Source organism: Physeter macrocephalus, chromosome 10, assembly GCF_002837175.3.
Source record: "Physeter macrocephalus isolate SW-GA chromosome 10, ASM283717v5, whole genome shotgun sequence".
Classification (NCBI taxonomy): domain Eukaryota; kingdom Metazoa; phylum Chordata; class Mammalia; order Artiodactyla; family Physeteridae; genus Physeter; species Physeter macrocephalus.
The window spans coordinates 53,852,268-53,867,596 of NC_041223.1; the positions used below are offsets into that span (position 1 = coordinate 53,852,268).

Genomic DNA, 15,329 nt, shown 5'->3' on the forward strand with positions numbered 1-15,329 from the left:
TTATACTCCAATAAAGATGTTAAAAAAAAAAATACCTCCAGGTCTTTGAACCCTGTGTTAGCCAATTCTTTATTATAGGCTCACAGAAATTGCTTTAAAAACGCGCAGTCCATCAGTTCTTCCAGATATTTTAAATTTTATCTGCAGAGGAAGCCAGATCATCAGAGAGCTATATAGCTGGTCTCTAGCATAAGTTTTCAGTAAATTGCAATTTGGCCATATTAGTTTAATGTGTATCTATAGCGTCCATGGGAAAATGATAATTTCATGATTGTATGCATATATTTATAGCTCCAAACTTTTGAATACTTATTCTGTGTTGTTATGCTGGGTGCTTTAAGTGCATCATTTAAATTTAATCCTTCCAACCCTCCCTTGGAGTAAATATTACCTCCATTTTACAGGTCAGGATACTGAAGCTCAGACAGGTTACACAGCTTGTAAATGGCAGTAATAGGATTCAAACCCAGGTATATCTGATTTTTAAATCTGGTGGCCTTACCCACTAGGAAAGCAATTGGGAAATTTCCCACCATATCACACTATATAGCCTTAGCATCTGTATAAATACTTTGACAAACATTGTTAACTTTTAATCTTATTCCTGGTTTTAACCTTTTCCCCTATTTTTATCAATTCAGTGATTTCCTCAACTATTTACTTTTACACCATTGTAATAATATATTTTTAATAAAGTGCCTAAAATCCTTTTGGATTTATATTCCATTGAGGTACAAAGAAAAAGAAATGAAAGCCCCTCTGAAATCCCATAATTACTTTTATTTAATGTTGGCTGGGGTTTTCTCGTGTTATTTTCTTTCATTAAATTTTCAGGTTTTTGTTCTAGTGTACATACTGCTTAAGTTATGAAATAACTGAGGAAAGCCTTCTACTTTAAACTGTCCTCTGGTGCTTCTAAACGCAATGAGGAAATTTTACCCTACGCTCGCACAGGCAACACATATTTAGCCTCAGCATAATCAGATATTTGAGAAAAGGGAGGGAGAGTAAAAGTAGTTAATAAATGAAAGTTCGTAATAGAAACTATTGTGAAAATCCCATTAGTTTGCTCCCTTACTTAAACTGGAACAGGATATGACACAGTTTACAGAATCCCCGAGGTCTACTTTTTGGTGCCCTGTAACCAGATCTCTTTTCACTGTTCTTCAGACCCTGTTCTAAAATCCTAAAGCTATCTCTTGTCCACTGTAGAAGGTGCAGGTGATTTCCTCATAGGAATCACCATTCTTCGTCATTTTTAGAAGCTCCTCTTCTGTACCATGCTGTCTTTTCAAGATGGCCCACAGTCCTGTGCTCCCAACAACCTGGTGTCAAATAGCCATTCAAATAGAACATTCTGCCTCCCTGGTTTCAAGCAATTTTCTTGGTAACGCTAAGTGTTGGTCAACACGGATCTGGCTTGGATTTGGCTCTGTGTGGTGTCAGGGTGCGAAGTCTTGTGAACGCATCACATTTTTTCACTCTAGCAATGCTTTGTTTCGCTGTCTTATTAAGGCACTCATCTTACACTTGCAGCCACCTTCGCCTTTCTGACGTGCTCTGCTGTGGCAGCCCTGTTGCTAACAATTTCAGGGTTTAATTAGCTGAGACACAGAAACCATTTTCCCCTTAAATTCCCAGACAGTGATTTGGCAAAATGAGATCTACTAGATTAAGGGTAAAGATGGAAAAGAAAGAACAGATTAGGTATCATTTCACGTTAACTGGGTGTTATTACGTGAGAACAGTAAATGTTTCACTTCGTTATTTCCAGTTCAAATCGTTAGTGCAACTCAAGCAGAGATACAGGAATAAGAGAAATTACATAAATATTCTTTGAAAATTTTTTATTTTGAATTATACACACATTAAAAAAAAGACTGGGGCAAAGATTCATCTGCTTGCCATTTGCATCATACTAGCTCCCCCAACTAAGAGTTTTCTTGTGTTATAAAGTAAAGCAATTCTCTGTCATGAATTTCTTCCTTTTTCAGGGACTCACGTCAAAATATTTAAGAATCCTAGTAGGCCTATGGGCCTGGCACAGAAAACTTTTATGTAAAGTTTATCAGATAGAGTATTTGGGAGTGGGAGGATCCCAGGGGGAGAGAAAATTATTAATGAAAAGTACCAGGCAGGTTAAACTCCCACCAATCAACATCCTAGTGGTTCCAGGAAGGTTCTGCCTATGTTTTTCCTTCATGTCTTTCATATTTAGAGAGGACTTTTTTCTTACTGAACAAAGTGAATCTGTTAAATAATATTTCAGCTCCCCACTTATACTTATCAACAATAAACAAGTGTCAAATTAGAACACATGATAAACATGAGATGACAATGGTGTTCTGGCAAAGACAAATCCAACGATGAAACTTTACAGCGGGTAAACGTATGATTTTCATCAGATTTTTTTGTCAGATTCTGAATACATATTCCCGTTAATGTTTCTTTGTGCTCAAGGAGCCCAAAGAGAGAGCACTTATAAAGAAAGTCAAGAGGGTAAGAAAACCATAAGGAATAGAGAATCTGGGGGTAAGGGAGGAGGTCCATGGGCTTCTTCTCTTTGGCATCCTCACCAAATTATATACAAGTTTTTCATATGGGATCTTACTTGTATATCTTGAAACTTTCTCACTAAAAGCATGCTCCACTAGCTACCAAGTTTCGAGTCCAGTCTGGTCTGTTAGGTCACAACAAATGTCTCTATGGCATCACTGATCTTGTTTGTGATCGAACTAGAATGAACTCAGTGTAACATAGAGTTACTCTGGTTCCTTAGCATGGGGCTCTGGCATGGCAGAAGTTAACATTTTAACTGTTAGCAGGAAAGGAAAGAAGTTCTCAGTCATTGCAGCTCTATTCTTAGAGAAGTGTCCACAGCTGGGGCTCTCCCCAGAGAGAGAGGCACACCCCCGTCTTGCAGGACTCTGGGCCCCAGCAGGTTGCACTTCCTCCTGTGCTCAGAGCTCCTCTTCTACCCGCTCTGCTCAGGCTTAGAAGTGGATATTCCCATTTTATTGTTTTTGTGCATTTTTAACATCCGCTGAGGCGGCCTCCACCGCATGTTGAGTCGCTATCGGCTGGGCCGTCCAGGTTATCTCTGGAGGTACCACTTACTGTTTTTGTTAGTGCTTTGGTTACAAAGATGTACAAGTTTTGAGAGGTTTACTAGTACTTACATTGCTTATAGTACAGTACTAGTACTGTAAGCAATGTTCTTTTTAATGAACATTTTTACAGAATGCATCATTTTTCAGGAACATGTATCTTGTATTATAATAGAAATCCTGTACTTTGTTATACTTAGTGGATGCTTAATAAATGCTGAAAGACTATTCATAAGTAATTAACTATATCACAAGAATTTTACAAAGCGATTCCAAGGAATGACTGTGTTGACAGTGAACCAAATTACAAGATCACTTGACTTTTCTAGAATATAAAATCTTTAAAAGTCATTATAATTTGCATGATATAGTTATCACTACTATTTTAGAGAAACAGAAGCTAACTTTTCATTTTCAAAGATTGATGAACAATCATCCATTAGCTCCTGAAGCTGAATAACAGGAAACTGTACTCGTTTTTCAAACCATTTGGCAACTGTAAGAAGCTGCTGGTCACAAAATGCACGTCCAATAAACTGTAGTCCGACTGGCAACCCTTGGCTTGAGAGGGCCATAGGGACACTCACTGCTGGCAACCCTGAGGAAAAGAAAGTGACCCATTAAATGTTGATTAATTCTCCACCCTAAGATGCAGAGACCTCTTGCACTTTCCAGTGCCAGTAGGTACAAGACAAGGTTAATAAAAAAGAATCACAAAAATTATATGTACGCTTCTGTATCTTCCTTTGTTCACTTAATATATCTTAGAAATCACTGTGTATCTGTTCACAGAGACCTTCTTCATTCCTTTTTTATAGTTGCATAGTATTCCATCACGTGCTTTTACCATAATTGATTCAACCATTCTTCTGTGGTTGGAGATTTTGGTTGTTTTCGGTATTTAGCTATTTCATGCCAAGTCCCAGTGAATTACCTTGTGTATTTTTCTGGTATTCCTGAACGTTTCTAAGCTGAAGAGGAACTGTTTCAGCAAAAGATAAATGCATATGTAATTAGATATTTTGCCAACTTTCCCTCCAAAAAAGTTGTACCTTTTCAACTCCTATCAGCAAAATGAGTGTTTTCCTACAGCCTCACCTATAGAGTGTGTTGTTGAGTTTTTGAATTTTTGCCAATTTGTTAGATGAAAAATAGTAATTCATAGTAGTTTTAATTTTGGGGAAGAGAAAGTTAAGAGAGCCTGGGACATCTTGTTATGCCGTAAAATAAGAAAGTTTTCAAAAATTAATGGGGGCTGGTCTAAAGGATACACAACTGTTGGTTAAATTTGAGCATCAAAAATAATGACAGGGGCTTCCCTGGTGGCGCAGTGGTTGCGCGTCCGCCTGCCGATGCAGGGGAACCGGGTTCGCGCCCCGGTCTGGGAGGATCCCACGTGCCGCGGAGCGGCTGGGCCCGTGAGCCATGGCCAATGAGCCTGCGCGTCCGGAGCCTGTGCCCCGCAACGGGAGAGGCCGCAACAGAGGGAGGCCCGCATACCACCAAAAAAAAAAAGAAAAAAAAAAAAAAATAATGACAGTTAATTACTTATAATACATTGAATTTTTTTAAAAAAGGAAAGCTTTTTTTAAAATTATTTTTTCTTTTTTAAAATTAATTTATGTATTTTTTGGCTGTGCTGGGTCTTCATTCTGCTTGCAGGCTTTCTCTAGTTGCGGTGAGTGGGGACTACTCTTCGTTGAGGTGCGTGGGCTTCTCATTGCGGTGGCTTCTCTTGTTGCAGAGCACGGGCTCTAGCCACGTGGACTTCAGTAGTTGTGGCACATGGGCTCAGTAGTTCTGGCACACAGGCTCAGTAGTTGTGGCCTGCGGGCTCTAGAGCGCAGGCTCAGTTGTTGTGATGCACGGGCTTAGTTGCTCCGTGGCATGTGGGATCTTCCTGGACCAGGGCTCGAACCCATGTCCCCTGAACTGGCAGGCGGGTTCTTAACCACTGCGCCACCAGGGAAGTCCCAGGAAAGCTGTTCTTTAGAGAAGGCTGCTAGCTAACATATGTAGAAGGGATGATAGAATTAGAAAAGTCAGCATTTTGTAATTCTCTAAGTAATACTTAATTCAGGCAAGGATCATCAATAGATGCTAAAAGTGGGTTCAAGTTTATTGGGAAACACTGTCTCAAAGTATCACATCACCAACTGCTTACAAATGACGAAAGGAAAATGTGCCTTTAAAAGGAAAATATCCGGAAGTTACTTCCTTAACCAAGGGATTAACTTAATTAGCTTCCAAAAGTGGGACAAACTGATATTTAACTGTTTCTTGACATGAAGCATATGTAGTATTTGTACCAAAAATGTTTAACTCAACCCAATCCTGAGGAAGCAATCTGACAAATTCAGATTACAGATGGGATATCCTACAGGTCAAGCGGACTAGACTCCTCAAAAGAGTCAATGTGACTTAAAACAAAAATTTTAAAAGTGGGGGGAATTCTGATCAGTAACTATGCAGGCCAGAAGAAAGTAGCAGGGCATTTTTTAAGTGCTAAAGAAAAGAACTGTCAAATCAGAATCATATATCCAGCAAAAATAACCTTTAAAAATGAAAGGAAAATCAAGACATTCTCAGAAGAAAGCTAAGAGAACTGGTTGCCAGCAGACCTACCCTAAAAGAATGGCTAACTGTTCTCCAAACAGAAAGGATATGGTAAAACAAAGGATCTGATACATCAGGGAGAAATGAACACAGTAAATAAAAGTATAGATAAATACAACAGACTTTTCCCTCTGCCCTTGAGTTTCCTACATTATGTTTGATTATTAAAACAAAAATTATAACAGTCTGATGTGGTTCAGACTGTTACAGAACACAGAGAACTGGGCAACTGTTCTAGACTTTAAGAGATATCATAAACAAATATAATATATCAGGGAAAAACACCCTATAAAAGGCATTTTTGGTACAACTGAGGAAAGTTAAATATGAACTGTATTTGGAATATTATTGTATTTGTGTTAGTTTTCTTAGGTGTGATGATGGAATTGTGGTTACGTAGGAGAATGTCTTTATTCTTAGACGATTCATGCTAAAGTATTTAGGGGTGAAGTAAAATGATGTTGAAACTTTCAAATTATTCAAATAAAAGCTAAGAGTGTGTGTGCGTGTGTGTGTGCGTGTGTGTGTGAAAGAGAGAGAGAGGAAGCAGAAAGCAAGTGAGGCAAAATGTAAAGAAGGATGAATCCAAGCAAAGGACATATGGGTATTATACGACTTCTTCAACTTTTCTGTAGGTTTGAAAATTAATGTGTGTGTGTGGTAAGTGCAAGCCTATAAATACACGCATGCACACACAAACACACATTCCTAAGCATTCCAGAAGGACAAGCTATTGCGTTTAGGGAACAATCTAGCTAGAACCTAAGTCGAAGACCAGGGTGTCTACCTGAAAATTTGAAGAAAACCAGAATGTTCTTGAGGGATCCTCACCTGCCATATTTACAGCCTGTGTAAAAAGATCATCCTGGGCACTTCGTGTTCTATTGTCTTCTCTGATGAACTCTGTGTGTGGTATTGCCTCACTCAAGGTGGTAGGAGTTAGCAAGACATCCACTCCAGAGTTAAAAACATTCACAAAATCACGAGCAATGAGTCTTCTCACCTTCTGTGCTTTGACAAAATAATTCTCATAGTTTCTGTGGAAAAAAGTAGATGACACTTTAAGGGCTTTTTGTTATTTCTTTGAATCAATTCTCATGCATAAGGCTTGTTAAAAAAAAATAGATGACACTTTAAGGGCTTTTTGTTATTTCTTTGAATCAATTCTTAAGCATAAGGCTTGTTAAAGAATCACTGGATTCTTGGCCTGTTGGAGCAGGCACCTAAGATTCCTAACAACACATAAAAATGAATTTTGTTCAACCGCGCTGTTACTCTAAAAGTTTGTATATCTGGAATTAATTAAAAATCACCAGTAGATGCAATTCTGCACATATAATCACAAAATATTAACACTTCCAGGGACATCATTAAACCAGAACATTCATTTTCAGGTGAGGAAAATCAAGTGCATAGCAACTAAATGACTTTCCAAAGGCTGCAAAGATTGACAGGGGTAGAGGAAGGACTAGAACTTAGGTCTCTGGAGGCTCATTCCAATCCTTTCTATTATTATAATGTCCTATTTCATCTATAGTTATAATTATTATAAGGACTCTGAAGTTTTGGAAAATTCTAACATGCCATCAGAATTAGACACTAGAAAGCAGGCTCTGGAAAGAGTAACTGGGGAAAGTATGCAGTGTTTGCAATTTTGTACTTTACAGACAGGTATAGCCCAGGAATGGAAATGTGAAATTCATGAAAAGATGCTTCAGGCCTGCCTGCTGAATGGGAGAAGATATTTGCAAATGCTATTATCTGATAAGGGGTTAATATCCAAAACATGCAAAGAACTCATACAATTCAACATCAAAAAAATAAACAACCAATTAAAAAATGGGCAGAGGCCCAGAACAGACATTTTTCCAAAGAAGACATACAGATGTGCCAACAGGCACTTGAAAAGACGCTCAACCTCACTAATCATCAGAGAAATGCAATTCAAAACTACAATGAAATATCACCTCACACCTTTCAGAATGGCTATTATCAAAGACAACAAATAACAAATACTGGCAAGGATGTAGAAACAAGGGAACCTTCATGCACTGTTGGTGGGAATGTAAAGTGGTGCAGCCACTATGGAAAACGGTATGGCGATTCCTCAAAAAATTAAAAATAGAATTACCACACAATGCAGCGATTCCACTCCTGGGTATTTATCCAAAGAAAACAGAAACACTAATTTGAAAAGATATATGCACCCTTATGTTCACTGCAGCATTATTTACAATAATCAAGATTTGGAAACCACCTAAGTGTCCATCAGTAGATGAATGGATAAAGATGTAGTATCAATACATATAAAAAATGGAACATTAGCCATAAAAAAGAATGAAATCTTGCCATCTGTGACAACACGGATAGACCTAGAGGGTATTATGCTAAGTGAAATAAGTCAGAGAAAGATACTTGTATGATTTCACTTATCTGTGGAATCCAAAAAACAAATGAACAAACATAACTAACAGAAACAGAGTCATAGATAAACAAACAGGTGGTTGCCAGAGAAGAGGGGGGTGAGGGGCAAGGAGAGAAATAGGTGAAGGAGATTAAGAGTTATAAACTTCCAGGTATGAAATGTACAGTTTGGGGACTACAGTCAGTAATTATGTAATATCTTTGTATGGTGACAGATGACAACTAGATTTATCATGGTGATCATTTTGAAATGCAGAGAAATATCAAATCACTATGTTGTGCACTGGGAACTAACATAATGTTGTAGGTCAACTGTACTTCAAAAACAAACTCACAGAAAAAGAGATCAGATTTGTTGTTACCAGAGGCGGGGTGTGGAGGGAGGGGGAATTGGATGAAGGTGGTCAAAAGGTACAAACTTCCAGTTATAAAATAAATAAGTACTAGGGATGTAATGCACAACATGATAAATATAATTAACACTGTTGTATGTTGTACACGAACGTTGATAAGAGAGTAAATCCTAAGAGTTCTTTTTTTTTTTTTTTTTTTTTTTTAGCCCAGGAATGGAAATGTGAAATTCATGAAAAGATGCTTCAGGCCTGCCTGCTGAATGGGAGAAGATATTTGCAAATGCTATTATCTGATAAGGGGTTAATATCCAAAACATGCAAAGAACTCATACAATTCAACATCAAAAAAATAAACAACCAATTAAAAAATGGGCAGAGGCCCAGAACAGACATTTTTCCAAAGAAGACATACAGATGTGCCAACAGGCACTTGAAAAGACGCTCAACCTCACTAATCATCAGAGAAATGCAATTCAAAACTACAATGAAATATCACCTCACACCTTTCAGAATGGCTATTATCAAAGACAACAAATAACAAATACTGGCAAGGATGTAGAAACAAGGGAACCTTCATGCACTGTTGGTGGGAATGTAAAGTGGTGCAGCCACTATGGAAAACGGTATGGCGATTCCTCAAAAAATTAAAAATAGAATTACCACACAATGCAGCGATTCCACTCCTGGGTATTTATCCAAAGAAAACAGAAACACTAATTTGAAAAGATATATGCACCCTTATGTTCACTGCAGCATTATTTACAATAATCAAGATTTGGAAACCACCTAAGTGTCCATCAGTAGATGAATGGATAAAGATGTAGTATCAATACATATAAAAAATGGAACATTAGCCATAAAAAAGAATGAAATCTTGCCATCTGTGACAACACGGATAGACCTAGAGGGTATTATGCTAAGTGAAATAAGTCAGAGAAAGATACTTGTATGATTTCACTTATCTGTGGAATCCAAAAAACAAATGAACAAACATAACTAACAGAAACAGAGTCATAGATAAACAAACAGGTGGTTGCCAGAGAAGAGGGGGGTGAGGGGCAAGGAGAGAAATAGGTGAAGGAGATTAAGAGTTATAAACTTCCAGGTATGAAATGTACAGTTTGGGGACTACAGTCAGTAATTATGTAATATCTTTGTATGGTGACAGATGACAACTAGATTTATCATGGTGATCATTTTGAAATGCAGAGAAATATCAAATCACTATGTTGTGCACTGGGAACTAACATAATGTTGTAGGTCAACTGTACTTCAAAAACAAACTCACAGAAAAAGAGATCAGATTTGTTGTTACCAGAGGCGGGGTGTGGAGGGAGGGGGAATTGGATGAAGGTGGTCAAAAGGTACAAACTTCCAGTTATAAAATAAATAAGTACTAGGGATGTAATGCACAACATGATAAATATAATTAACACTGTTGTATGTTGTACACGAACGTTGATAAGAGAGTAAATCCTAAGAGTTCTTTTTTTTTTTTTTTTTTTTTTGCGGTACGCAGGCCTCTCACTGTTGTGGCCTCTCCGGTTGCGGAGCACAGGCTCCGGACGCGCAGGCTCAGTGGCCATGGCTCACGGGCCCAGCCGCTCCGCGGCACGTGGGATCTTCCCGGACCGGGGCACGAACCCGCATCCCCTGCATCGGCAGGCGGACTCTCAACCACTGCGCCTCTTCCTATTTCTTTAATGGTGTGTCTATATGAGATGATAGATGTTCACTAAACTAATTGTGGTAATAAAAAATAATAATAGGTCTTCCCTGGTAGCGCAGTGGTTGAGAGCCCGCCTGCCGATGCAGGGGACGCGGAATGCACAACATGATAAATATAATTAACACTGTTGTATGTTGTACACGAACGTTGATAAGAGAGTAAATCCTAAGAGTTCTTTTTTTTTTTTTTTTTTTTTTTGCGGTACGCAGGCCTCTCACTGTTGTGGCCTCTCCCGTTGCAGAGCACACGCGCAAGCTCAGTGGCCATGGCTCACGGGCCCAGCCGCTCCGCGGCACGTGGGATCTTCCCGGACCGGGGCACGAACCCGCATCCCCTGCATCGGCAGGCGGACTCTCAACCACTGCGCCTCTTCCTATTTCTTTAATGGTGTGTCTATATGAGATGATAGATGTTCACTAAACTAATTGTGGTAATAAAAAATAATAATAGGTCTTCCCTGGTAGCGCAGTGGTTGAGAGCCCGCCTGCCGATGCAGGGGACGCGGGTTCGTGCCCCGGTCCGGGAAGATCCCACGTGCCGCGGAGCGGCTGGGCCCGTGAGCCATGGCCACTGAGCTTGCGCGTGTGCTCTGCAACGGGAGAGGCCACAACAGTGAGAGGCCCGCGTACCGCAAAAATAATAATAATAATAAAGGATATGGTTATTCCCCACCCACCCCCAAAAGAAAAAATGCTTACTTTACTGAAAAGAATAAGGAATTAGCCAGACATAGGCGTCACTATAAGTCAATGATGTAAAGAAAGGGAAAAAGAAAATACTCTTTAGATCCTCCTGCAGCTGTTAATGAAGGTGGCAAAAGTATTAACCATTCTAACTTCAGTTTCCTCACCTGAAAAATGGATATAACAACTCCAATCTTTCTGAGGACCAAATACAATGAGATAAAAATGTGAAATCTTTTTTATCCTGAAAGAATGCTATAGAAATATCAGATGTCCTTATTATCATTTGACCACAGGATCTATAGGGAGATGAATGCAGGCATCACGTATAATTTACCCAACAGCTGATGGCTTAATGTACTAATAATATCTTTTTATAAAAGAACAAATACTTCTATTAAACTTCTTCCTACTTTAAATATGGTTCAAAAGCCCAACTTCTGCTTCCATCAATGATGGGAATATTAGGGATGGATTTACTCTGCCATTTTAAACAACCGAAAACTAGACAAAATGAAACAACCATTTTCAGACATTAGACAACATTAGAAGGGAAGCAAATAAACAAAGCCCTTCGATTTCCCCATTAATCAAATAATAATTTTAGTTTTTGTTTTCCAGCTTTATTGATATAATTGACTATAAACTTGCTGTGTGTGTGTGTGTGTATATATATATATATATACACACATGCACACACACATACATACAATGGAATATTATTCATTTTATATATATATATATACACACACACACACACCATATTTTCTTTGTCCATTCATCTGTTGACGGACACTTAGGTTGTTTCCATGTCTTGGCTACTGTGAATAATGCTTTGAGGCTGTGATTTCTTTCCGTCAGATATATACCCAGAAGTGGGATTTCTGGATCACATGGTAATTCTATTTTTAATTTTGGGGGGAATCTCCATACTGTTTTTCATAGTAGCTGTTCAAATAGTATCTTTGGAAAAAGTAATCCTAACTATTGGCCCTGAGGAGATGCACAGATGAATAAAATGCTTGCTATGTATGTATGTATGTATCTATCTATCTGTCTATCTATCTATGGGACATAGAGCAAAACCCCAGGAAGCTATTCAGTACAACCACTCTTGCTTTTTCACACTTCTCACGTCCTCTTAGACAGACCTGGTAGTATGGAAGATGAATCCTATTCACAAGACGGTGAACAAACTTATACCAAAGCCATAGTAATTTAAAATTCTTTTTTGGAGCGAACAGATACATGATGCAAGGGAAAACTAAGTTGATTCACTAAGTTTTTTAAGAGACTCCAGTGTAACTTCCTGCTTAAGGCTCTCAGAGCAGTAAGACAATGTGGCAATAATAAGGGACATTTAATGAAGCTAAAATCCTTCAGGGCTTCCTACTTAGCTTGTACTAATCATTTAGCTAGAGCATCAATGATTTGGTTTGTTTTAGAATAACCAGGAGCCAAAAGTACCATAAATGGGCCTTTAATTACGATTTCTAATTTAAATCATAAGGATTTTGCTTCCTTAGCAAATAACTTATAAGACTTGATAGACAGGCTACTACTTTACTATGGAGTTTTCAAGAATGGGGAAAATTCCTAAGCTGATTATCTTACTCTTTTAATAAGAAAAAGTTTCCTGAGAGGATTCGTCCTCTCACCACATCATTGAAGCCTTCTCGTCTGGTTGCAGCATACATGGCTTCAGTAGACACATCAATGTCACATCTGTGACCTGATAACAAAAAACAAAAACAAACAAACAAAAACCCACAAAACATTAATTGAAAAGGAAGTAAAGTTTTGGCTGAAAAGCAGGTCTAGATTCACATTTGTGACCAATACTAAAATTTCATGAGATTGACCTTAATGGTTTCTCTTTTTTATCTGCCTTTGGACTGACTGACTTGTCAGGAATCAAGGAGAGGGAAGACGATAATGAAGAGGGAAACTTCAGTTGTTCAATCCCTCATTCATTCATTCATTTTATTCAGATGTTTACTGAGCTCCTACCCTGTGCCAGGTACCACACTGTATGGACTGAGAATACAAAGCTAAAATACTCTACCTTCAAGATACGCACAGTCCAGAGGGTGAGCTGAAGATAGAGATATTATGATGAATAGTGTGAATATAATGCTAAAATGACAAAGGTAAAACGATTCACTGATTTACTTCTCTAAATCTTAACATTATCCCTGGCAATAATATATTTTGCTACTAATAAACGAACCTTTCAAATGTTTGAGACAACTTCCTTAAAAATCCAAAACACAGGCAACTTACCATATTCTAGCCCATCAAATCTTGCCATATTCGACGCCACTTCCGATGTACACAATACATGGTAGCAGACAATGGAGTAGCTGGTGTGGGGCAGGGACACTTCAATTACTTTGGCCCCCTCAGACTCAAAGAGATTAGCAGCTTTGGACCAAAGAGATTGTACTTCACTCGACAATTCTGGTGTAAGATATTCCTTATTGGAAGAAGTCAAAATGCAGAAATTAGAATATCTGTATAGATGGTGTTATAAAAATTTGTACTCCAGAAACTTTGGCAATACATTAGAACATCTGATTAAATTGCTAGCAGGTAGCTAGAAAGACTGAACTAATTTAAGAGTGCTTATGGCACGACTAGCACAGTACTAGATACTGTGAGCTCGGTATAATAATATTAAAGATTGGAGATCTGGTTGGAGAACTGATATTTGTTAAATGTTTATTATATATCAGGCACTCTGCTAGATACTTTCCAAAGGTTCTCTCATTTAATGCTTTTAACAGTCTTACGATGTAGGTATTATCATCCTTCTTTTCATTAATGAAAAATATTGAGACTAGAGAAGTTAACTAACTTTCCTAATGTTACATAGCAGGTAAGTAGAGGATGCAGGATTCTCAACTAGGTCTGTTTCTCTCTAAATCCTTAAAAGTAAGCACACCTATTAGCTTAATTGAAGATTTTAAAGATTTAAAGATTTTACAGTATTTCTCTACAGCAGTGGTCTCAACTGGGGGCAGTTTCCTCTTCTCTTCCTCTCAACCAAGGGGTATCTGGTAACATCTGCAGGCGGCTTTGCTGGTGGGGCAGTGGTGGTGTTGGGGATGCTACCTCTAGGGTTAGAGGCCAGCGATGCTGCTCAGCATCTCACAATGCACAGCACAGTCTCCCAGAACAAAAAATTATTGCCAAGCTCAAAGTTAAAATTTTAAAAGGTTTAGTAATTTAACATATCTATTTTCATGTGCTCAGGTCACACAGCTAATAAAAGTGGCAGAGCAGGGATTCAAACCCAACCAGTCTGTTTCCCAAGCCCGTGCTCTGTATTTGACGTGACAGTACTTTTGTAAAGAGAGACTTACCTTCGGAATTCCTATACAGAGTTTGCTCACATCTGTCAAAGTGGGAAGCGCAAATGGTTTAACAGGATCTTGAATTGTGGTAGAATCTTTGGGATCATGCCCAGCTAGTATACCTGTAAGTAGGAATATTTATGAGTGACCGACACAGTACTGAAGTGAAATAACAATGTTTTGAAACTATATGGAATTGTATAAATACCCAACACAATGGCTGCATCATCCACACATCTGGTTAAGATTCCTGGCACGTCCATTGAATTCACCAGGGGAATGAGGCCATGACGAGAAACTAAGCCATAGCTAGGTTTCAAACCAACAACCCCACAGTGGGCAGCTGGATTTCTGGTTGATCCTCCTGTATCTGATCCTAAAGCCCTGAAATTTAAATGAAATTCTCTTCAGCAGGATAATATATCTCTAATTATATTTGAAATCTATCTTTTTAAATGTATATTTTAAAAATGTATTTCCTCCTGATTTTACAAAAAATAAAACGTGCTCGGCTCAGAGAATTCTTAAAATACACAAAAGTGTAAAGATGTAACAAAATATTCCACCACCCTGAGGCAAACACTGTTAACATTTTGGCATAGTAACTTCAAGTCTTTTTTTGTTTTTTTTAACATCTTTATTGGAGTATAATTGCTTTACAATGGTGTGTTAGTTTCTGCTTTATAACAAAGTGAATCAGTTATACATATACATATGTCCCCATATCTCTTCCCTCTTGCATCTCCCTCCCACCCTCCCTATCCCACCCCTCTAGGTGGTCACAAACCACCAAGCTGATCTCCTGTGCTATGCGGCTGCTTCCCACTAGCTATCTATTTTACATTTGGTAGTATATATAAGTCCATGCCACTCTCTCACTTCATCCCAGCTTACCCCTTCCCCTCCCTGTGTCCTCAAGTCCATTCTCTACGTCTGCGTCTTTATTCCTGTCCTGACCCTAGGTTCTTCAGAACCATTTTTTTTTAGATTCCACATACATGTGTTAGCATACGTTATTTGTTTTTCTCTTTCTGACTTACTTCACTCTGTATGACAGACTC

General features: G+C 38.4%; 1 protein-coding gene across 1 annotated transcript in view; it reads right to left on the reverse strand.

The window, feature by feature from the left end:
* Nucleotides 1-1,838: 1,838 nt before the first annotated feature.
* Nucleotides 1,839-15,329, reverse strand: part of QRSL1 (glutaminyl-tRNA amidotransferase subunit QRSL1) — a 35,623-nt gene continuing 22,132 nt past the window's right edge. The window contains exons 6-11 of the mRNA XM_007118741.4: nt 14,477-14,652; nt 14,278-14,390; nt 13,196-13,388; nt 12,527-12,644; nt 6,555-6,760; nt 1,839-3,705 (exon numbers count right to left, since the gene is read on the reverse strand). Of these exons, the coding sequence (XP_007118803.1) occupies nt 3,488-3,705; nt 6,555-6,760; nt 12,527-12,644; nt 13,196-13,388; nt 14,278-14,390; nt 14,477-14,652 (1,024 nt within the window). The 3' untranslated portion in view covers nt 1,839-3,487. The remainder of the gene's footprint in view (nt 3,706-6,554; nt 6,761-12,526; nt 12,645-13,195; nt 13,389-14,277; nt 14,391-14,476; nt 14,653-15,329) is intronic.